Here is a 23,724-nt window from a genome sequence, read left to right on the forward strand (position 1 = left end):
GCGGCGGTGCTCTGGGCGAGTCCTCAGCGCGGGCCTGGTGGGGAGGAGACTTCAAGGGGAAACAGCGGGCGCTTCCTCGGGGAGCCGGTGGGTGCAGGCAGGCAGGCGCCCCCAGGTGCGAAAAAGGCGCGCTCCTTTCACGGGGGCCGCGACAGCAGGGGGAGCTCAGAGAGGAGAGGGCCTGGCCTGAGCGGAGGATGGGCGGGAGGGGGCCCAGCGCCCTGGGTTCCCATGCTGCCCGGCGCTCGGCGCTCGGCACACGGTACCCCGTGAAATCCTCACCGCAACAAAGGTCAGCGCCATCCCCGTCCCCACGTCACGGTGAGGAAACGCACAGAGAGGTGATGTGAGTTGCCCCAGGTCGCACGGCGGCACGTTGGGTTTCTTGCACCACCTTCCTGAGCAGCTTTGGGGGGCAGGGGGGCAGGAAGAATTAGCCAGTGAGGCCTGGTAAAGTCAGGCTGCAGCGTCAAGGAAGGATTGGGAGTCTGGGGTTAGCAGGTGCCAACTGTTACCTATAGAATGGATAAACAACAGGTCCTACTGTACAGCACGGGGAACTGTATTCAGTATCCTGTGATAAACCACAATGGAAAAGAGTATGAAAAAGAATATATATATGAGTATAACTGAGTCAGAGGGAACTATATTCAGTATCCTGTGATAAACCACAATGGAAAAGAATATGAAAAAGAATATGTATATGCGTATAACTGAGTCACTGTGCTGTACAACAGAAATTAACACAACATTGTAAATCAACTATACTTCAATAAAAAAAAAAAAAAAAATGAACAGTAGAAAATAAGATTCTCTGAGTTTTCACCCCAGACCTCACTTATTCATCCGATTCCCTGGAAGGCTGGGTCCAACCGGGGGATAAGAGGTCGCGGCCAGGGAGACACAGCGGGGGGTGTGGAGATTACAGCAGGGCTACCAGGAGATGTAAGGAACGGGATACAGCCCACAGCTTCGGGGCCAGCTCTCCTCCACACACTGAGTAATCTCCACCGCCTGGGTTCGGTTCTCCTCACAAGGAGAACAGGTTGCACCGTATTCTGATTCATTTCTTGCCGACTGACAGAAAACACAGTTATGTTAAGGAGAGCCACTGTTGCTGAGGATCTCGTTAGGAGCGGCCCTGACCCCAGATGTAGTGATTCTATGAAAAAATACCAGTGAGAAGCAGGCGAGCTTCGCCCACAAGGTTCCCACAGACCAAGCTGTTTCCCCAGCCGCCCAGGCCTGTACACAGCCCTCGTGTGCTGTCCTGCTGTGCACAGCTGAGAATTTATCCAGCCCGTGCCGTGCGATGGGAAAACAAATACAAACATCTCTTTTGTATTTTAAAAAATGATGATTCCAAGACCCTTTTATAAATGTAGAGTTGCATTGACTATCACCTTTACAATTTATTATTTCAAATACATGAGCATATCTTAATTTTTGCGTGAAAATTTGCCCAAGACTCACACTTATGTAGTGTTTCCACAGTGCCAAGTGCAAGCTTGAAAGGCAAGCCAGTCAACCTCTTCAGATATTCCTGGATGTCTGATATTGCGAAGGATTATCTGGGTAACTGATGGGCTTATTTTTAATCTGAAAATTTTGATACTGTGCCTGGGAAAATATTTTTTGAACAGTGATAGAAAAATTGGTGTCTTGCCATGTGTTATGGGCTGAATTGTGTCCCCCCAAATTCATATGTTGAAGCCCCAGGACCTCAGAATGTTACTGGCTTTGGAGACAGGGCCTTCAAAGAGGAGAATAAGTTAATGTGAGATGTTAGCACAGACCCTAACCCACTCTGACCGCTGTCTTTATAAGAAGGGAAATTTGGACACAGACACATACAGAGGAAAGACCACCACGTGAGGACACAGTGAGAAGGTGGTTGTCTGCAGGCCGAGGAGAGAGGCCTCAGAAGGAACCAGCCCTGTGAACACCTTGATCTTCGACTCTGAGCCTCCAGAACTGTGAGAAAATAAACCTTTGGTGGTTAAGGTTAAACCAGTTGGTGGTATTTTGTTATGGCAGCCCGAGCAAGTGAATGCACCATAATACAGGGGACACTGGAACAACACGGGTTTGAACTGCTTGGGTCCGTTTATATGTGCATTCTTTTCAATAAATATATTGGAAAAATTTTTGGAGATTTGTGACAATTTGAAAAGACAAACGAACTGTGTAGCTAGAGATGCTGAAAAAGTTAAGAAAAAGTTAGGTATGTCATGCATAAAATGTATGTAGATACTAGTTGATCTTTACCTAAGCATGAGTGATATTTAATATGAAATTAATAATGTGTTAGTTTTCTTACTGTTTTATGACTTTACTTTCAAAGAATTTCATTACTGTACAGCATGCCTCTCTCTCTCTCATAATGGGAGAAACTGCGTATCAGCCTATCATCACAGGGAAGTGGTTTTTAAAAAAATCTAACACTCTTTCAATTCTGTATTATGGATGTAACTGTGATACTGTGTGCAATAAAATTTTTAATAACAATTCATTCATTTGTGTACAAGCTAAGCTACCATGAAGCAATCATACTGCTGCTTCTTCGTTATCAGTACATGAATCGTTATACCTGTAAATACATATGTACTCCTTTTTCATGTTATCTTTTCGTTTTTGATGTCTAGTGTTAGTAACACATATAACATCTATAGTGTTTTGTATTGTATAAGACAATTTTGATGTAGGTACTGAGAGATGATTCGTCTTGTAAGCATACTTATGTATCAATAAACACAGTACAATACTGTAAATGTATTTTCTCTTCCTTGTGATTTTCTTAATAACATCTTCTTTTCTCTAGCTTAATTTTTGGTAAGAATACAGTATATACTACATATAACATACAAAATATGTCTTAATTGACTGTTTATGTTATCGGGAAGCCTCTGGTCAACGGTAGGCTATTGGTAGTTATGTTTGGGGGGGGAGTCATAAGTTACCTGCAGATTTTCTACTGCATGGAGGGTCGGGGCCCCTAACTCCTGCATTGGTCAAGGGTCAACTGTATAGTGGGAGTTGGGTGTGTAGAATGTTCAAGAGTTTATCAGTTTGCTTGTCAATCTGTTTACTTCCCTGCTAATTTCATCTTTCTATTTAGAAATTAATTTGTATGAGTGGATGAAAAGAAATTTAACATTGTTTGAATTAAATCATTAACAAGATAGATAGAACTCTTGTTAAAAATAAGTTCCATTTCCACCCCCAGAGATGAGTTTGAAAACACATTTCCAACAACTTCACGCACTCCAACTAAATAATATTTTGAAAAAAATCTGTGGTAATCCTGGAGGAACTATACAAAACTAAGTATTCTGTCTTTTAAGGCATAGTTTGGAAATATCTAAGAATAGCTGTTGTTCACTACTATAAAAAGTGATGTCATTCATTAAAAGAACAAGTCTCGGTGAATTTGGGTAATAGAATCCAGATGAATTCAGAGAGTGACCTTAATCATCTCATTGCCCGAGAATATTTATTCTCAAAAATAACTAGAAAATGTCAGATGCTGAATAAATATTAATAACTCAAAATAAGAATTCCTACTTTGCTCTTGTGAATGTCATCATATTATTTTCCATGCTGTCATCTCATACATATTTTCTGTTACACATTTTAATTTTAATTTGTCTCTTAGGAGAAAACTATTATTATTGTAAGCGCTACTGGAAGACAAAAGACATGTTCAGGTAGTCATATTAAATAATCAAACAACCAAAAGAGAACAAGGAAAACGCCAAAAACAAAGTCGCCATTTTAGAGTTGAGTAATAGATGGCTGGCACTTGCCATCAGTGACATACACAGAAAATCCTGTTTAAGGTGCGCTGTGAGCACTCGGCATGTTCTAGCAAAAGCACTCTAGTCAACTGATGTTCAGTTTGTTATGTAATTAAACTCATGAAAAGGACACTTTTGCATATGATTTAGGGACTTATACCTGCAAATCCTTTTCAGAAGTGCTAATTGCGGTGGTTGGTCCTTTAATTTTTAGAAATTAAGTTCTATCATGAGTCAAAGATTTCCAATTAAGTTATTAACTACTGACTGTAGCTATTATGTTTTTATAGAATCCAACAATTTTAAATGGAACTTAGAAGTGATTAAAAAAAAAAAAACGCACCAAGCAGAATCAGGATACAGGGAAGAAAAGCACCCCATGAAGAGTTATGAAGTAGCAAGCAGAAAGCTTCCAAAATCCACAAAAAGGAGAGATGTGTAAATAATAAAGTTCCTGTTAAAAATCAGAACCAAGAAAGAATTCTGAAGAGCGAGGGAATTCTGCAAAGGACTTTACAAAAATCAGTCAAGTTTCCAGAGGAAGGGATAATAACAAAGTAAATCGCAAGCTGCTGCTCAAGTGCTGAGCTGGCAGAATAAATCTTATTTCATTTTCTTTTTTGCAGCTCAGGATTCTTTGTGCAGGTTGTGAGGCAAAAGCAGAAAGCTTCAGAAGGTCTCGGGAGATGACACAAATTGGGTTAAGTATGACTTTTAGGAAACTTAATCTGGTCCCTTAGATAAGATTTTACTGTACTTGCTGCAAATTAGACCAGGGGTCTCCGCTGGCTGTAAGGAATGGATGGAAAGAATGTCGAGGTCACTTCGGGGCCAGCAGTGCCCCATAGAGCTTCCCGCCATGATGGAAACGTACTATGTCTTCTCTGCCCAACACGGAAGTCACTGGCTACGCGTGGCCCCTGAGCACTTTAAATGTGGCCGTACCATTGATGAACTGAACTTTACATTTTATTCCATTTTAATTAATTCAAATTTGAATCGCCTGGTGTGACCAGTGGCTACAGTGTTGGACAGCGCAGGACAGATCCTTTCCATCCCATCTACAACTGAAGGCTGTAGACCTCATTTTACTACGTATCCTTGGGTTTTCTGGGATTAAATATTACCCAAGGCTTCTGGGATCCCCCGGGGCAGGGCGATCATATCATTGTCCAAACTGGGAGACTTTGAGAAAGACATGGAGTGTCAGTAAAACAGTCGTGATGAGACAAGAGGCCCAGGACACACAGGACGGGACGGGACGGTCCCCCATCCACAGGGTTGTTGCTCGCAGGTTCTAGAGGGAAGTAACTAGGCTTGACTTCACTTCTGTTTAGGTGGCTGCTACAGATAATGTTTAAGTACCTTCTGGGCACACAGTTTCATCATACCATGATTTTCTTTGCCCCCATAAACATTTACCAAAATCTTTATAACTCACCTCTACTCTCCCAGTGACCCCCGACCACAGAGTTCAGCAATATCTAACAGGATGCTCAGACCAAAGTACAGAATCCATCATATCGATGTCCGAGCTTAGACTGCGTATCTGGGTGGCTAAACTGGGTTGGATAGTTTCAGCTTTCCTCAGGCTTTCTGGTAAGAGGCAGGAAAAGCCAAAAAGAGCAGAGGCATTTCTTTGCAGACAGTCACTCTGCATTGCCTGACAGATACACGTTCTCCCAAAGGGATGACACGGGGCAGGCTGAACAGCAGCAGTTCATTGAGTCCAGATCCTGGATTGTCTGGGGGAGTGGATCCTGGAAGTACAAATACACGTGGCCTGGGACCCTCTCAGTTTTCTGCCATCAGCAGAGGAAGTGTGTTACAGTCAGACTTTACAATTCTATCTCAGCGGGACAGGAGCAACCCCCAGGCTTCCCACGTTCAGAAGTCAGCCTGCTTTGAAATAGCAAAGACGGACTCTTCTTCGACACGAAATACAGAACATGGATTGAAGCACCAAGGCGTACAAATAATTTAAAAAATCCAGTTGTATCTATACGCAGATGTCCTTAAAGCAACAAGTTCACACAACAAGGCAATTCTCATGTAATCTGTCCGGTAAGGTCTGGCTTTTCAAATCCCACCCACCTTGTATAACCCATCTCGTGTTGAACACAGTCAAGTTTTGTATTAAAAAAAAATATTTCAAAATTTAATAGGCATGGGGATGAATAGGAAAAGAGAAAGGAATTATGGCGGGAGATTTACCTGCAGGAAAGAGCATTTAGCAACATAGTGATTCAGATAATCAGGGGGAGGTTTCAGAATCATTTTGTCAGAGGTTTTCACCAACCTGATCGCCCGAATGACAGTTTTCAGTGGTGGGGTGAGGTCCTCCACGGACACGTCACACTGGCATCCTTTGTCATCATACACGTCGTCGGTGCCAAGCGCCGTGTCAGCTGCAAGAGAAAAGGGCCAGTGAGGTAGCAGCACAGCGGCAATTTAAAACTTGTTACCGAATTGGTCTCACGTAGGGATGGCGGGGAACTCACAGACTCGGCTTATAAATTGACACGTATAAGGTCGGCCAATTGTTTTTCCCAGCATTATTCTTTCTCCTTTTCCTACGACCTAACCGATCTCATGTGGTTTGACACGACTGCCTTTCTGAGCTGTTTTCCACGGGGAAATGGGGCTGCTGACACACTTTCTTCCCGGTAGAGGTGATGGATTTGTGTCCATCCACTCATGCTCTTTTGCCCAGTTCTTTTGAAACTAACAGCCAGAGTTTAAATAACAGCTGTTCGGAGTTAGGAAAGCAGTTTTTGGACATTTAGTGAACTGGCCTGTATATACAGAGCTTGAAGCCCATGGCACTGACCCCGGTCGTCCCACGCCCTGAACGAGTGTGCTAAACGTTCGGATCCAAGCACACGGACTCCCCGCCGGTTACTGGACGTGGGCAGCCCAGGACAGAGCTTGCTGACGACAGCACTGCCAAGGCCGAGGGCAGATTCTCAGACTGGATAAGAAAATCAGTTTCCCGTAAACCGAGCAAAATAACTTTCGGCTTAACTGCAAAGTTTGACAAAAAGGCAGGGTTACAATAAACCCCAAATTACTAAGAATTTATAAAATTAATAAGGAATAAGCACATCACTGCAGCTTGGTTTTCAGTAACAGAATACTGAAAGCAGGTTGAAATTCCTGTAACGAGGAATAGGTTAAATAAGTATTGGTAGGTTTATTTAATGGAATATTGAGAATCTGTTAAACATGATGACTAATGACTGGAAAACTGTCACAATATATTATTAAAGAAACAATCTATATCTGGGATTAAGAATGATTTTTTTTTCTGCTTGGCTATATTTTCTAAAATCTCTGCAATGAACATGTATGATCCTGGTAATAAAGTAACAAAAGTGTACTCAGGAGAAAAGACTTATGTAGCCTCCAAATACTACTTGAACCTCTTTACTTATTATTTTTATTTTTTATTTTGGCTGCACAGCTTGCGGGATCTCAGTTCCCTGCCGGAATTCTAACCACTAGGCCACCTGGGAACTCCCCTATTTGAGCCTCTTTAAATGTTGACGTAACGAAGGGACTAAAGCTGCTCTTTGTCTCCTGCCCTGATTAGTGATCATCTACTACGTCATAAAAGGAGGAGGCTTTGCCATGGGCTGTCCTGGTTGGGTTACAGGTCCCGAAACGCTGTAGGAGGCCCATTCACTGGAGTAGTGCTCACATCCGGGATGCAGTTGGTGCATCGCTCGATTCAACGATTCACTGTGTGTTTACTCGGTTTATGGTGTGCTGGGAGCAGGGGTGGTGAGGGGAAGAGATACAGATGGGTCTTCACAGCTCTCTGTCATGGACCCTCTGGCCTTCTGGCCCCCAAGCCTCCTAGGTGGGTTCTCCAGAACCACCACTTCACAATAACAATCCTAATAGCAACCACTCGCTGAAATGTATGCCAGGCGCTTAGACAAAGCTTCTGCATGTATTAGTTTTCTTATTTACAGCAACTGTACAGGTTGGTGATGTTATGCCTGGTTTTTAGACGCTGAAATTGAGGCTCCGAGAAGGTAAGCATAATAATTAAACAGCATAAAAGTCAGGGTCCTTTTGTTGTTGTGAAGTTAGTGGAAAACTTTTTCCCCAGGTAGGTGCTGTCACAATAAGCACAAAAGTAAAGAGAGTGAAACTATAATGTTCGCATTGACTGTAAAGTGGAACGGGGAACATCCCAAACGGTGACAAGACAGTTTTCTCCCTGCCCCCCGTCCTGCACCCCAGTAAGACCTTCTGTCTCTGCTGGTTAGGATTAGGCTGGGCAGAGGATGGGAGACATTGTATCCAAAGCCATTTTATTAGGGAATTTCATTATACCACTTATAACTTGATTATTCAAGGCATAAATCAAGCTCTCAGTCTTTAAAAACAGTTTTTTCTTTTTGTAAGTTTGGTCAGGGCAAACTAATAGGAAATACATCTTTGCTGCCATGTGTTGAAGCAAGGGCTGAGTTAGAGAATTTTCCCCCTTGTTCCAAAGCCACAAAAATGGGGTAAATGCCATCTTTCTGTTTCGTAAGTATCTTGAGATGTCCATATTCTTTCCAGTGAGGTTAATGACAATTAAATGTTCTTCTCAGGATTCCTAGAGGCTTAAAACCCTGCGTGACCTCTGAGGCACCTGGGCGGGGCTGAGCTCCCAGCCACGGCTGGCTCTGTGCTCTCCGCTCTCCGAACACACCGCTGGCCCTCTGCCCTGGCATTTGGAGAATGTGGGTCATGGGAACAGGAGCTCACGTGAGCACCAATCTGCAAAACCCCAGTCCTGCAGGGCCACGTGCCAGCGGCGTGGGGTTCTCCCCAAGCCGTGCTCCGCGTGGGCGAGCCTCTGTGTCTGGTGGGCCTGCCCTGTGCACGCCCCGTCTGTGCTGGGAAGAAAGGAAGCTGGAAATACAGCCCTCTGTCTCCCCCAGGCCGCTCTGGCTCCTAGTAATTAGCTGTGCTCAAGATTTGCTTTCAAATACTTTGTTCCCCCAGGTTTTGGAAACTCTATTCCATAGTTTTTGGAAAGAGCCACTTGGACCTTACATGATAGAGAGGAGGTAAAGAGAAGATTCTGGAAACTTCTGCTACGTCCAAAGACCGTCTTCCTGTTCCCACTATAAATTTTGCCATCAAGATGCAGGTGTTTATGAGAAAAAGGACAGGTAGCTTCTGGTTCTTTCTCTTTGTCACCTGCTCTTACAGATTAGATTTCTTGACGAAATGATTACAGTGGTTTTCAACCTTGGCTGAATGTTAGAAGCACATCTCAGTACTCAGGATGGGCTGGAACCCAGGCCTCAGAGTGTTTACAAAAGCTCCCTGGAGGTGTCCATGTGCAGCCACGAAGGACCACTGACTGGAAGCGGAAAACGGTGCCCCTCGTTTCCCCCAGCCGGAGCCGGGGCACGTGTGTGTGTGACTAGTCTGCTATCGGACTTGGGCTCATCCCCATGTTTCCCCTCGCATCACCAGTGTATTTTGCACAGTTTGAGGCAATATAGGTGCTTCCCAAGACAACAGGAAATAATCACATCATAAAAAACAGAAAAAGAAATCCCTTACGAGCTGGTGACCTGGGAACAGGTTTCATCATCTTATTGTTCAGCCAGGAGGCCTTGGCTTTCTGAATTCCAGCCACTGTTTTCCACCCCTCAGTCACCTGAGACCCGCTCTGCAGCCCGTGACCCTGTTCTCTTTCAACGGAGTCACTACTGTTCTTACACACAGGAGACTCACATGTTCAGAGACAAAAATAAAGTCAAACTGTCAAAACCTAGCAGAAAACATTCGTTTGTCTGTGGAGGAAACGGTAAGGGCCTGATGTTTGGTCACTAAGAGGAATTATAAAGGAGACAGCTGACCGCCTTGGTCATGAAGACAGAAGGTGTTACCACCTGAAATGACCAAATTATAATGCAAAGGAAAGTCCTGATTAGGAAAAAACTGAAAGGTATAAAAAAGCTTAATATTTATAATGTATAAGAAGCTTATTTGAATGTATCACAATCCAAAATATTAATGTATTATACAAATAAGTCAGTCAGGAAAGACCACCAGTAGCAAAAAATGATAGAAAACTTTTCAACCTAACTAGAAATGAAAAAAAAAAATTAAAATAATTTGAAAGTATGGACTTATACCTATTTACTAGCAAAAGAATAATAACTAATACTAACAAAATTGAGGTGACTCTGGTACACTTTGACATTGCTAGTGACCATGTAAATCAGAACAAAGTTTTACGGCAAGAAAAAGTTTAAAAAAATTTAAAATCAACAATCTTATAATTTTATACCAGAAAAGTTATCTTTGGAAAATAATTTCAAAAATAATAATTTTTATTGCATCAGTGCCTATTATAGAGAGATAGCTATATAAATTTCAATGTCCCAAAGTAGGAAACTGTAAATGATAGTATTTCACCATGCTGATGTACTACACAGCTACGAAAATGATAATTTTGAAGAGTACATGGTAGTATGAAAGTATTTTTAAGTGTTCAGTAAAATTAAAATATGAAACCAAATACGTTGATTAGAACTATGTACCATGATATATAAAAAGAAAAGCAGCTAGAAGTAGAAAACCAGCTAGAAGTGAATATATAAAAATGAAATTAGCTGTATCAGGGCATAAGACTACAGATGATTTACATTACTTTTACTGGGTTGGCCAAAAAGTTCATTCAGGTTTTTCCGTAAGATGTTACTTAAGGAATTTAAAGATTTTTTTCCATCACAAAAAAATATATGTTGTTTGAAATAGAGTATTTGAAAAATAGGAAAACAATTAGAACGAAGAAAATAAAATCTTCCCAAGTTGCAGAACTTAAAAGAAACAACTACTGTAATATGTTTCTTATAGTAAAAATGTGAAAGCTACAAGTTTGCAATACATTTTAGGCATTTAAATGGATCACGTAATGATTCTATTCCACTGTGCTATAAGGCACACACATTAAAAAGGCCACTATCAATGGTGGTGATAACTAATTTATTACAACCTGTTACGAAATATAATTGATTTTCTAATTCTGCTGCCGCTTGTCTTTCAATTACCTTTTCCCCGCTATCATTTCCGATACCTTAAATATCATCTTAAATTTACAGTCTCCACTTCAGCCACGTGCTAGTTCAAAGGCATCTCCTTTAATCCAGCTGAGTTTAGAATAACTGCCTGGGTCCTGATGCAGCAGCACGATATTATTTTGCTACGTCCTTGTTTGGGGACTTTCCTTCTGGTCTGTGCTGGGTGCTGCTGTGTCCTCAAGACACTAATAAGAAACCCAGAAAAATACTCCAGATAATATATTTTTTGTTCCAGACTTTTGCCTTTTCAAATAGTTTTTGTTTTAATTTTTTCTCTCATTATGACAGTAATGCATGCTTCTCCTAGAAACTATGAAAATTTGAATTTTAAATTAAATCATGGAGAATGAGTAAAGGTTTTTGTAGTTCTAACACCCGGGCAAATCCTATTAAATTTTGGCCTCTTCCCTTCCAGTACCTTTCTTTGCATCAACTGATGTTTAACGTCAAAGTCTATTTCTCAACACCGATTAGAAGTTGTACATCTCTGGTTGCCATGGGGCGGGGGGGACTTTGCTTTGATAGCTCAAAAGCCCTTATTCAGCCTCATCTTATTGTATGGCTGTTTCATCTCATGCTCCAGCTACACCGGACGACAAACAGTTCCTCAAGGTGCTGTCTAAGCATTATTACCTTTGGCTACTCTCCCAAGGGCTACCCTCTACACACCCCCTTTCCATTTTTTTTGGCTGGCAATCTGCGGGTGCTGAATTTGCAGTGGACAGATGATTATATGCATAGAGCACCCCAAAATGAGAACATCGGAATATTTACAACAAATCACTTGCATTTCAGCATGCGTATAACTCTTGCGCCGTGTTGAAAACCAGAATTTTATTTTGCGGTTTAGCAATTCCTGTTGATTTTGAGTTATCCAAAGCCAAGAGCATGAGGGCAGTAGGACAGAGTTCAGAGCCTGAGATCCAGCTTTCCAGACACAAGGCTTTTGAGTCTGTGGCCTCCGGGAAATGCAGCCTGACCCCCAAGACTGACTCAGCCCTGTCCTCCTGTTCTGCATACATATCTCTTATATCTGTTGTTTACAACCCCTTTCCTCCGCAGACAGTGAGCTGCGAGGGCAGGGACCACATCCTTCATCCACGTATCCATCTTCCCCGTATCTCCTCATCTATGTACCTACCACCCCCAGAGCCCTGACGGTGCACGTTTGCTTCGTGAGTGAAGCATTTCCCCTTGACTCCAATAAAGTCTGGATGTAGGATTTTAGGACTGGGTTTAGGACCTTCGTTCATTCAGTCCTTGTGTGTGAGATGGTTTACAAAGGTGAGCTGTAATTTAAAATATTACACTGCAGGCTGGAAATATCGTGCTCATTCTATACAAATGAGGGAGCTGCAGCTCGGAGTGAAAAATGACGTAAGTGGGGCTTTTCAAATGGGGCCAGAGCCGCCGTCCCGGAGCAACTGCCTTGCATCCTGTTTTCTGACCCTGTGAACTGGGCCAAACTGCCAGCATCCCAAGAAGTCAGCAAGAATGAGAAAACTGTGTTGAAGGGACTGATGAAAATGAACCTTTACCTGGTGACCACTTTGCTGGACTAATCAGTGAAGTGCAAATCTAACAGCTTTACTTATCAGCACCAATGGACTCTTCTTAAGGGCAACCTGTCTCATCTTCCTCTTACTTGTTTCATTAAAAACCCTGATTCCCTCTCCTGTAATAGGGACACTATTTGTGTTTCCACCCCAATACATGCACCTCAAATTGCAATTCTTTGATCCCAAATAAATGCTCTTGCCTCTTGAATTGGTTTCCTGTTTTTTTTAGGTTGATATCAGTGAGCTTAGATGACCTGCCCAAGATACAGGGTTATTAGGGTACAGCAGTCCTTTTAACACTGAGGTCACGCCTCCCTGCGCACAAATCTCCCCGTGTTTTGCAGAGCAAAAGCTCGAGTCTTCAGAAGGCCTGCAGGGCCCCGTGTGCCGCCCCTTCTCCCACCTTCCCGTCAGGGCTCCCCTCTCTCTGTTCCCTCCAGGCCCCCTGGCTGCTCCGGGCACCGTGCACCTCTCTCCCTAGGGCTCCCTCTGGGGGTGCTCCCTTCCAGACGGCCTGGGGGCTCCGTAGCTGCTGAGGCCCCCGCTCAGTGTCAGTTCTCCAAGAGAACCACCAGGACTCCCTAACCCAAGGCCAAGAGTGTCATCTTGTTCTCTGATGTATCTCAAGTGCCTGGAACAGAGTGCCTGGAACAGGGTAAGCAAACTAGTATTTACTCAGGGAACCAGTCAGGGTGAGTGATACTCGTCCACTCCATCTCTCTGATCGATCACAAAGTTTAAGGCACTAGCTAACCACTGGATTTGGCCTTATCGTTTTCTCTTTTACTTTTTTTTTTGTTGTTGTTGTTGTTGTTTGTATGTTTTGGTGATCTTTCATGACTAGATATACTTTGAGGTCCTACTGTGGAAAAAAGATCCAATTTTTCCTCAAAGTGTTTAATTTTTATAGGATTTAAAAATAGGATTTTCCCCCAGTGGTCCATGAAAATATTTAAGAGGCAAAATAAGTTTAAAGTAAAAGCATGAATAACTTCTATAGTAGAACTCAGGAAATACTTGTTGAATAAATGAGGTACACTGCACTTTTACTTTTAGGTTGACACGCAACCTGTAGGTCCACTTTAAATTCTTGAGTCTATAAGTTTACAATTAGTGAATAATAGAAGAATTTTAACATCAGTACAACCAGCAGGAGGGCTCTCTACCCACATCCTCCATATAAATATAATAAAGAAGCCCACCCTGACTTACTTTCCTCTTCAGGAACAATGTATACTAATGGAAATGTAAATATACTACAGTGAGATACAGTGTAACTTCATAAATCACTTTTGGATACTCACTCCCCTGTGCATTTCCAAATGTGACCTTTAACCCAGTGCTTTACAGCGTTAGTACAGCAGGGACAAAGTGTGAGATTTCAGTCATGTGACCATTGTTCACTCAGTTCTGAATCTTAGGAGGTCTGGAGGAAACAGCTTAAAAGTGAGTTCTCATTAAGAATTTGGAAATCATCTCACTGAATTATGATAAAAATAAACTATAATGCTATAAGGAAATTTTTGATCCATCTGTGAACATTTTCTCATGAATTTTTTTTCTAGGCTGTAGAATTAAAATGCTATAGTACTAGGGAAAGAATTCTGAAAAATAAGTATTTGTTTTTATTGAAAAAAAGTCCCAGTATTCATATCTGTGGCCTCTACTGGTTTCAAAATAAAACATCCTTTTGAGTTTTTAAAGCAATATTCTAGTTAAAGAGCGACTTTTAATATTTTGAACAGGTAATTGCATTTTCCTGTGTATTTTTACCAAAGCAGATGCAAATGTTATTAGCACAATTGAAGATTATAGATTGATAGAGACTGCATAACTCAGCTGTGCTTGCTGTTTATTTTAGTTTTTGGTGTTGTGACATTCTCTATGTGGAGCGGAAAATTTGGGACCCAAAATATAGTCGTGGTACCCATAACAGAAATGAAGAGGTACATTCAAATACACTATCAGGGGAAGTGCAGCTGACCTTTTTTTCCAAATAAGAGTTAGATCTAGATTATCCTGTGACTACCACATTCTGAAAAAATGGCTCTATATACCATGAAAACTCCCTCAGCTCCTTAGAAGACTTTCACAGTAAAGAGAAAATACAACTGGCTGGACTTGACAACTTTGCTGTTGGCATGGCCTAGCATCAGTTTCCAAATCTGCTTGACTTTTAGACACAATAAGAAACACACTTGCTATTGCAATCTAGCGTGCGCACGCACACATACACACACACACACACACACGATAGAAGTTCCCTTCTAGGTTAAGACGGTAGAATGAACATACACATCTAATCTTGATCCCTCTGAAAAGCTCACTAAAACTATAGTGATGATACTTTTTAAAAAGACTTAAACACATAAAAGGGTAGAACAGGAGGGGAGGGAGCAACAACATAATCTTGAAAGTAGGAAAGCAGCTGGGCAAGTGAGGTAGCCGACTAGCTGGCACCAGAGAGAAAACCCCAAGCCAAGGCTGGGAAAAGCCAAGAAACAGCAAAAGTCACACTTCAGACAAGTCAGGGCAGCACTCGGTACCTACGGGGTGACTGACCGGAGGGAGGTTGTGTGCACCCTGCCTGCAGCCTTGGGCAGGACTCTGCTTCTCTTCCAGCAGGGTTCTGGCTGGGGGGCTTCGGACAAGGGGTCCTCAGGCATGGGTTCCAAGTGACCATATACAGCTTGAATGCTGAGAGCCCACTAGCGCCCCGTCACCATCTCAACAATGGCAGCAGGACCTGCACCTCCAGGTAGGAGTCTGGAGAAGACCTCTCTGGGAGTCTGACTGGCCCAAGACAAAACAGCTGAAGGTCCTGACCCCAGAGGTTTCCCAGGAAACGGCTGACCCAGATCCACCCATGGGGAAGGTCAAGCTGACCGCCCCCCGCCACATGCTCGGAAGTTCGTCACCCTTGTCGGATCCCACACTTCTCTGCGAGGAGACACCCAAAGCTTACTAAATGCCTGAGGAAATCGTCCGGCACAAAGAGATCAAGATCAACCCAAAACAAAGCAAAAGAAAACACTGTTATTAACATCTTCACAGAGATAAAGCAAGGTACTACATCTGTGAAGCAAAAACAGGAAGCTAAAATAGAGGGACACAGTAAACAATCACAACAACAATAAAGAACCTTAGAAATGATAGGTTTGGATGATAAAGTCGGCCAGAACTCCCCCAAAACAGAACAAAAAGACAAAGAGGTAGAAAATGGGAGAGAAAAGAAGAAAGTCAGATGGCCGGTCCCCAAGCCCTGCCTGTAAATAATGAATTTCCATGAGACAACAGAGAAAATGAAGGAAGGAGATCATTTTAAAAAAAAACACAACAAAACATTTTAGAACAGAAGGTCACAAATTACCAGTTTGAAATGACCCCGTGAGTCCCCACTATAGTAGATAAAAATACATCTGTGCCCAGGAAAATCATTATGAAAATTCAGAACACTGGGGACAAAAGTGGATCCTACAAAGTTCCAAACATAAGACAGACAACATCACACCATTGGTTACGTACAAACATCAGAATGGCTTTGGACTTAACAATCCTGAAAACAAGCACACCAGGGTACAATGCTTTCAAAATTCCAAAGTGACATGATTTCTGGCCTAAAATTGTATACCAAGCCAACCTATCAAGCAGCATGAAGATGGTAAAAAGCCATTTTCTGACGTGTAAGATCTCCAAAAAAAATTTGCTTTCCTTGTACTCTTCCTCAGGAGTGTTCTGGAGGACGCACCCCTTCAAAATGGGGATGTAAATCAAGAGAGAGGACGGCCAGGCGCAGGAGACACGGCTCAGGATGAGGGTGAAGGAAACCCCGGGTGGTCACCGTGGGCCAGGTGGAGACGCTTCCGTCCATGCAGGACTGGCGTGACCCATGCGCAGGCACGTGGTTGGAGGTCAGCAACATGCCTTCCATCATAGGGACTAAATCAAGAAAGACAAAATCATGAGCCCCTGTAGGCTGGGAAGGCAATCTAGAAGAACATCAAAAGGAAGCCAGAAGCTAACATCTGTGCAGCAGGCTTGTTGAGCAGACGGCCCAGCTGAAAGGAGGGTGGCGTCTCCAAGAAACACCGCCATGGAACTGGATCATTTAACTGACACAGCAGACCTTGTGAACAGTTTTACTGACAGATCATTGGAAGACATGGGAAGAATTATGACAGCAACAACAGCAAGAAATAGGCATTTATTTACTACCGGAAAAACAAACAGTAGTAGTACAATATAATACATATAGGTATAATGTAGACCCTGAATTCTGACTTATCAAAAAATTACAAAACCTAGATTGGAAGGATGGGAGGGTCTGCAGAAGGGAAACAGTGAAAAAAGAGCTAAATCTTCATTTACTAGAATTCTAAGTTAATAGAAGATGTTTAAAATTGATTAAACAGAAGTTAGCTGTATGCACATACTATTGAAAAAATATGGACATTTGTTAAGTATCAGAAGAAACAACAGAAAAATAGAAATGGTTGCTTCTGTTAAGAAATCCTGGGGGGGTAGAGTGGGAGAGCTGAGGCAGGGAAACATCATATTCTGATATAAAGAGTTCATATTATTTGACTTTTTATTTATTATTTTAAATTAAACTTTCAGTTTTGTTAGTTGTAACTACAAATTCAAATTTGTAATTGTGGAATCATATGCAGTTGAAAGAAATAATACCGAGGTCCTGTGTACCCTTTATTCAGTTTCCCCCAGGGATAATACCTTGCAAAGCTACAGCACAATGTCACGGCCAGGGTGTTAACGCTGATACAGTCCAGATACGGAATGTTTCCACCGCCACCAGGAGTTCCCATGTTGTCCTTTTACAGCCACACTCCTCCCTCCCATCCCCCCTCCGCCATGACTCCTGGCAACCACTAATCTCATTTCCATTTCTATAATTTTGTCATTTGGAGAATGTTATATAAATGGAATCATAGAGTATGCAACCTTTTCAAATTGACTTTTTTTCCACTCAGCATGATTCCCTCAAGATTCAGCCAAGTTGTGCACATCAATAGCTTGTTCACCTTTGTTGCCGAATAGTATCCCTGGTACATGTGTACCACAGTCTGTCTAACCAATTCACCAACTGAATGACATCTGGGTTGTTTCCAGTTTCTAGTTATTATGAAGAAAAGATGCTATGAACACTCGTGTACAGGTTTTCTATGAACGAAAGTTTTCATTTCTCTGGGATAAATGCCCAAGAATACGATTTCTTAGTCATGCTTAGTTTTATAAGAAACTACCAAACTGTTTTCCTGACTGACTGTATTATTCTACATTCCCACCAGCAACGGATAAGGAATCGTTTCTCTGCATTCTCCCCAGCATTTTGTGTTGTCATTACTTTTTATTTTGGTTATTCTGATAGGTGTGTAGTGACACCTCCTGTAGTATTAATTGGCATTTTCCTAATAGCAAATGAATTTAAACATCTTTTCATGTGCTTATTTGACATCTGTGTACCCTCTTCAGTGAAATGTCTGTTTTTATCTTTTGACCATTTTCTAATTCAATTTTTTTTTTTTTTTAACTCTTGAGTCTTGAGTCTTATCTATGTTGGACATGTGGTTTGCAAATCTTTTCCCTCAGCCTGCAACTTGTCTTTTCATCCTCTTAACATAGTACTTTGCAGAGCAAAGGTTTTAAATTTTCATGAAGTCCACTTTGTCAATTTTCCTTTCATGGATTGTGCTCTTGGTGCTGAGTCTGAGAACTTTTTTGCTTAGCTCCAGATCCTGAAGATTGTCTCTTACGTTTTTTCTAAAAGTTGTATAGCTTTATGTTTCTACATCTATGATTCATTTTGTGTTCATCTTTATTATATGACTTTTAAAACTAGGCAAATGTATTACTTTGGTAAAATATGAATTCTCTGAAAAAAATCTAAAAGGCTCATGAAATAATCCTGGCTCCTACTACTTGTGATGCAGTCTGTTTCCTATTCTGTCCTGCCTCATCCCATCTACCCCACACCTCCCACCTTGTGAATTTGATTTCACGACACTCTACCATAGATTGAAAAGGACTATAGACAGTCTCTTCTGCCTGGTGCAACCCCCATTTTTACTTCTCTTCATGACTTCTTCTTTTCTAACTTCTCCATCATCAGTTCTATCTCAGATGTTTAAAAAAAATCACCCGCTGCTCTTTGGCACGAAAAGATAAAAACTCTTTTTTTGTCCCTTTCACGCCCTTCCCCACCAGGTGGCACACAGAAATGCGTGCAGTCTGCAGCCCGCGTCTCATAAGGGCGGGCAGTGGGTGGACTCCACACCAGTTGAGATAAGTTACGGCCTGGGAAAACGAGGGTTACTCTCATGGCTTTCTCTTTGAAGTTTCTAAGTCACCTCAGAAATAGAACACTGCGTCCCTATTCTTCACCAAACTACATCCTTGATAACTTCCTAAAATATGATTTATCTCAACTTGCAGTGCAAACGTAGCCCATGGCTGATTACTCCCAGGCAGGTAAAACATACCACGCACAGTGCCTGCCGACCACGGGAAACTTGGTTGCTGGAATTCAGTCAAAATGGTAATCTAACCGTGTTTACCAAACACGCTAACCAGCACTCTTGCAATGTGGAAAACCAGATTTTTATTGTGTTTGTTCTCAGGCTTGCTAATTAGCAACATTCAGAAATACTAATTCACACTAATGAGGGATCTATTATGTAAGACACTACTGCACTTGAGCACTTTCTCTGTAAGACCAAAGACCCCACTCACGCTGATTGAGTAGACACGCTGATTGAGTAGATAATTCATGCACTATCAGCATCTTAAATTATGTTAATTATGATGTGAATTTCTCTAAGAGTCTCTATTAGGGATTGTCAATTAACCCTACTTACTGGCTAGCAGAAACGCTGGCAAAAATTCATGGATAGTTCCTGACACTTAATTAAAAGGAGTCTTTCTGTTTTGAGCGATGATATGAAGCTTTGGAGAGTGTTCAAAAATAACTGACGTGGTCTCTGTGCTAAAATTGCTGATCACACCATAACAGTGCCTAGTAACTGCCTAGTAAAATACTTAAAAAATTATTTTGAATTGCACAGGTTACTACTGATATATTCACCATCTTTATTCAAAAGGGAACATTGGAGTATGTTTTATACTTCTTTTAAAATTATTGCAATGATAAGGCAATACAGGAGTTTCATTATCTTCTTAAAAATCACTCAAATATCCAGTTTATTGACTACCTCAGCATTCAGTGATTCAGCAAAAAACACTTTTAATAATAACACACTCTGGGCTTCAGCGATGCATCTCATTTGTGTGGGGGGCTTTTTACAATCCCAAAGCAATTTCTATAAAGAGGTGCAATGAATTGACTCCTGAATAAATAAATATTAAATCATTTATTTGTTCATTATCTGTTAATTATCCATTCACAATAAATATTTTCTAATCAACTATTATGTGCCATGTACTGTGCTGTCATATAGTAAATCAATGCCTCTCTTCCAGAACAAATGCATTATTTCTGTCATCTTTAATAAAGGCAATGAGCCATGATAAAAAATAGTCTGAGATATAATAAGGATAACTTCATTCTTTCTGTGATTATATAAATTATTTACCAGGAAGACTCCTAAAACTCACTCTAAGGAATAAAGAAATAAAGTTTGTGTGAACATATATCTTTTAAACTTCCATTTACCATTGACAGAAATTGCCATCAAGTGCTGGAAGAAAAGAAGATGAAAACATGCAAATTAATCAAGTCCAGGACTTTAACTCATTAAAATTAATGCAGAAATTAGCATTAATGAATTAACAAATAATAACAATACATTCAATGTACTGAGTACCTATTCTGTGTCAGGCAAGAATACTACACACATTATATCTCATTAGTGCACAAACAATCCTATTAGGGAGGTTTTATTCCTGCTACTTTATTTTATTTTATTTCTTTGGCCGCATGACATGGCTTGTGGGATCTTAGTCCCCTAACCAGGGGTCGAACCCGGGCCCTCAGCAGTGAAAGCGCGGAGTCGAGTCCTAAGCACTGGACTGCCAGGGAATTCCCTCCTGCTACTTTAGAAAGAGAGAAGGAACTCAAGCACAATGAGGTTAAGTCACTTGCCTCCTCCCAAACTACCTCGTGGGGGAAGTGGGATTTGAAACAAGCTCCCTTTTATTCCCAATCTGTGTTTTTAACCACTGTGTTGGATTAATTTAATTTTCATAAAAAATTTCTTGAGAACTCACCATACTCAATTGAAAACAAATACATAAATAGTCACAGCTTTGTGAAAATAGTTTTTTTACTCATAGACACATAGATTGACTTTTGTAGACTTTCGTAGTTCTGCCGGTAAGTGATCGCAGTGTGTGCAATAAAAGCAAGGCAAATCCATAGTCCAGCAGGACTGCCTTTATTAGAATGAACGTTCTGGTAATCCTAGCACAGCCAAGTGATTATAAGAAAGCAAAGGCCAACCACACGCAGGTAACTGAGACAATCGAGGGTCCAGCCTGCTGGCACCACCTCAGCCGGCCTCCTTGTACAGTAAAATAACTGAACCAGGTCAAATTGGAAGAGGCTGATGGATAGCTCCTGCTATTCTAGACTAAGACAGACAGTATGTCACCTTAGGGAGAAACATTCTGAAATATGGCAAAGTAACTTAAGAGAACTTACTTAATCTTATCTCCAAAAGATGAGCTCTGTCTCCTTTGAACATATTCAGAGACATCTGATCACAATCAAACAGTCATGATTTGCAGTGGCCCAACAAACTGCAGAATTACAAATCTGCACTATTCATTAAACAATTCTGTTGGGGAATTCAAAATAGATCTGGTAAACTATTCCCCAACTTTCAATTCTTATTAGGCTAGCAGCGATACCGCCAGGAAATGACAACGTGTCGACATTTGTACCATTTGGGTGAGCTTGGCCAGAGATGGCAACGTTTAAGAGTGGCCTTTCAAAAAATAATGGGAATTACTGATGCGTTACATTGACGCTTGAAGGGGTGGGAAACAATACTTATAGTTTACGTAATGACTAACGGGGCATGGCTTGAGCAGATTGGCTATATTAATTGGAAAAGAAGATAACAAATCGTTTGACTAACACTACACTTATAGCTGATTTATTCCACATTTCATGCATTTACTCATTCGTGATGTGATGTATGTGAAAGAAATCTGCTAAGCAGCATGGTAGGACAAGAAGAGCTTTGGAATCATGCCTAAGCGCGATTCCAAACCCCAGCTCTGTATTTAGATTGCGCTACGTGGGCAAGTTATTTACATTTTCTGGGTCTCAATTTTCTTATCTGCAAAACAGCTGTGTGGGTGTTGAAGGAGCTAACAGATGGAAAATGCCTAGATGATTGGAATAGTATTGCCGATTGCTGGAACAAAGCTGGAGCCGTCCATAGGGGTGAATGGGGGACCACTGACGCCAGAAATAACAGTCTCCTACATTGCTGTTGCAACAGTATTCTTTAACAGGGGGCTATCATTACATACAGAGGAGCTGACAAGTGCTTTGGTGCATATAAAACTACATCTTTTTATTCAGATCTTTACACTTGCATTCTTCCCAGGAGCAATATGGCTTTTTCTTCAGCTTTTGTCAATCACACCCATTAATGAATGGTTTTTAAAAGGGTTGCAGACAGTAGGTTGCATGCCTTCCCCTGCGTCTTCTGCAGTGATTTTAGTCATGGCAGTTGGTGGAAAAGAGCCGTGTGGCTGATAGGGTCTTGGTGCTCCGGCTGGGTGTCAGGCTTGTGCCTCTGAGGTGGGAGAGCCAAGTTCAGGACATTGGTCCACTAGAGACCTCCTGGTTCCACATAATATCAAACAGCAAAAGCTCTCTCAGAGATCTCCATCTCAATGCTAAGACCTAGCTCCACTCAACGACCAGAAAGCTACAGTGCTGGACACCCTATGCCAAACAACTAGCAAGACAGGAACACAACCCCACCCATTAGCAGAGAGGCTGCCTAAAATCATAATAAGATCACAGACACCCCAAAACACACCACCGGACGCAGTCCTGCCCACCAGAAAGACAAGATGCAGCCTCATCCACCAGAACACAGGCACTAGTCCCCTGCACCAGGAAGCCTACACAACCCACTGAACCAACCTTAGCCACTGGGGGCAGACACCAAAAACAATGGGAGCTACGAACTTGCAGCCTGTGAAAAAGAGACCCCAAACACAGTAAGTTAAGCAAAATAAGAAGACAGAGAAACACATAGCAGATGAAGAAGCAAGGTAAAAACCCACCAGACCAAACAAATGAAGAGGAAATAGGCAGTCGACCTGAAAAATAATTCAGAGTAATGATAGTAAAGATGATCCAAAATCTTGGAAACAGAATGGAGAGAATTCAAGAAACGTTTAACAAGGACCTAGAAGAACTAAAGAGCAAACAAACAATGATGAACAACACAGTAAATGAAATTAAAATTTCTCTAGAAGGAATCAATAACAGAATAACTGAGGCAGAAGAATGGATAAGTGACCTGGAAGATAAAATAGTGGAAATAACTACTGCAGAGCAGGAAAAAAAAAAAGAATGAAAAGAATTGAGAACAGTCTCAGAGACCTCTGGGATAACATTAAATGCACCAACATTCAAATTATAGGGGTCCCAGAAGAAGAAGAGAAAAAGAAAGGGACTGAGAAAATATTTGAAGAGGTTATAGTTGAAAACTTCCCTAAAATGGGAAAGGAAATAGTTAAATCCAAGAAGCGCAGAGAGTCCCATATAGGATAAATCCAAGGAGAAACACGCCAAGACACATATTAATCAAACTATCAAAAACTAAATACAAAGAAAAAATATTAAAAGCAGCAAGGGAAAAGAAACAAATACAAGGGAATTCCCATAAGGTTAACAGCTGATCTTTCAGCAGAAACTCTGCAAGGCAGAAGGGTGTGGCAGGACATATTTAAAGTGATGAAAGGGAAAAACCTACAACCAAGATTACCCAGCAAGGATCTCATTCGGATTCGATGGAGAAATTAAAACCTTTACAGACAAGCAAAAGCTAAGAGAATTCAGTACCACCAAATCAGCTTTACAACAAATGCTAAAGGAACTTCTCTAGGCAGGAAACACAGGAGAAGGAAAAGACCTACAATAACAAACCCAAAACAACTAAGAAAATGGTAATAGGAACACACATATCGATAACTACCTTAAATATAAATGGATTAAATGCTCCCATCAAAAGACACAGACTGGCTGATGGATACAAAAACAAGACC

At 41.4% G+C, this 23,724-nt stretch overlaps 1 protein-coding gene across 5 annotated transcripts in view; it reads right to left on the reverse strand.

The window, feature by feature from the left end:
• Nucleotides 1-23,724, reverse strand: part of KCNQ5 (potassium voltage-gated channel subfamily Q member 5) — a 572,451-nt gene that overhangs the window by 18,572 nt on the left and 530,155 nt on the right. For all 5 annotated transcript variants that reach the window (XM_059941800.1, XM_059941798.1, XM_059941799.1 and 2 more), the window contains one exon: nt 6,097-6,205. In XM_059941800.1, coding sequence (XP_059797783.1) covers nt 6,097-6,205 — 109 coding nt within the window. The remainder of the gene's footprint in view (nt 1-6,096; nt 6,206-23,724) is intronic.

The sequence above is a fragment of the Balaenoptera ricei genome, chromosome 12 (genome assembly GCF_028023285.1).
Source record: "Balaenoptera ricei isolate mBalRic1 chromosome 12, mBalRic1.hap2, whole genome shotgun sequence".
Taxonomy (NCBI): Eukaryota; Metazoa; Chordata; class Mammalia; order Artiodactyla; family Balaenopteridae; genus Balaenoptera; species Balaenoptera ricei.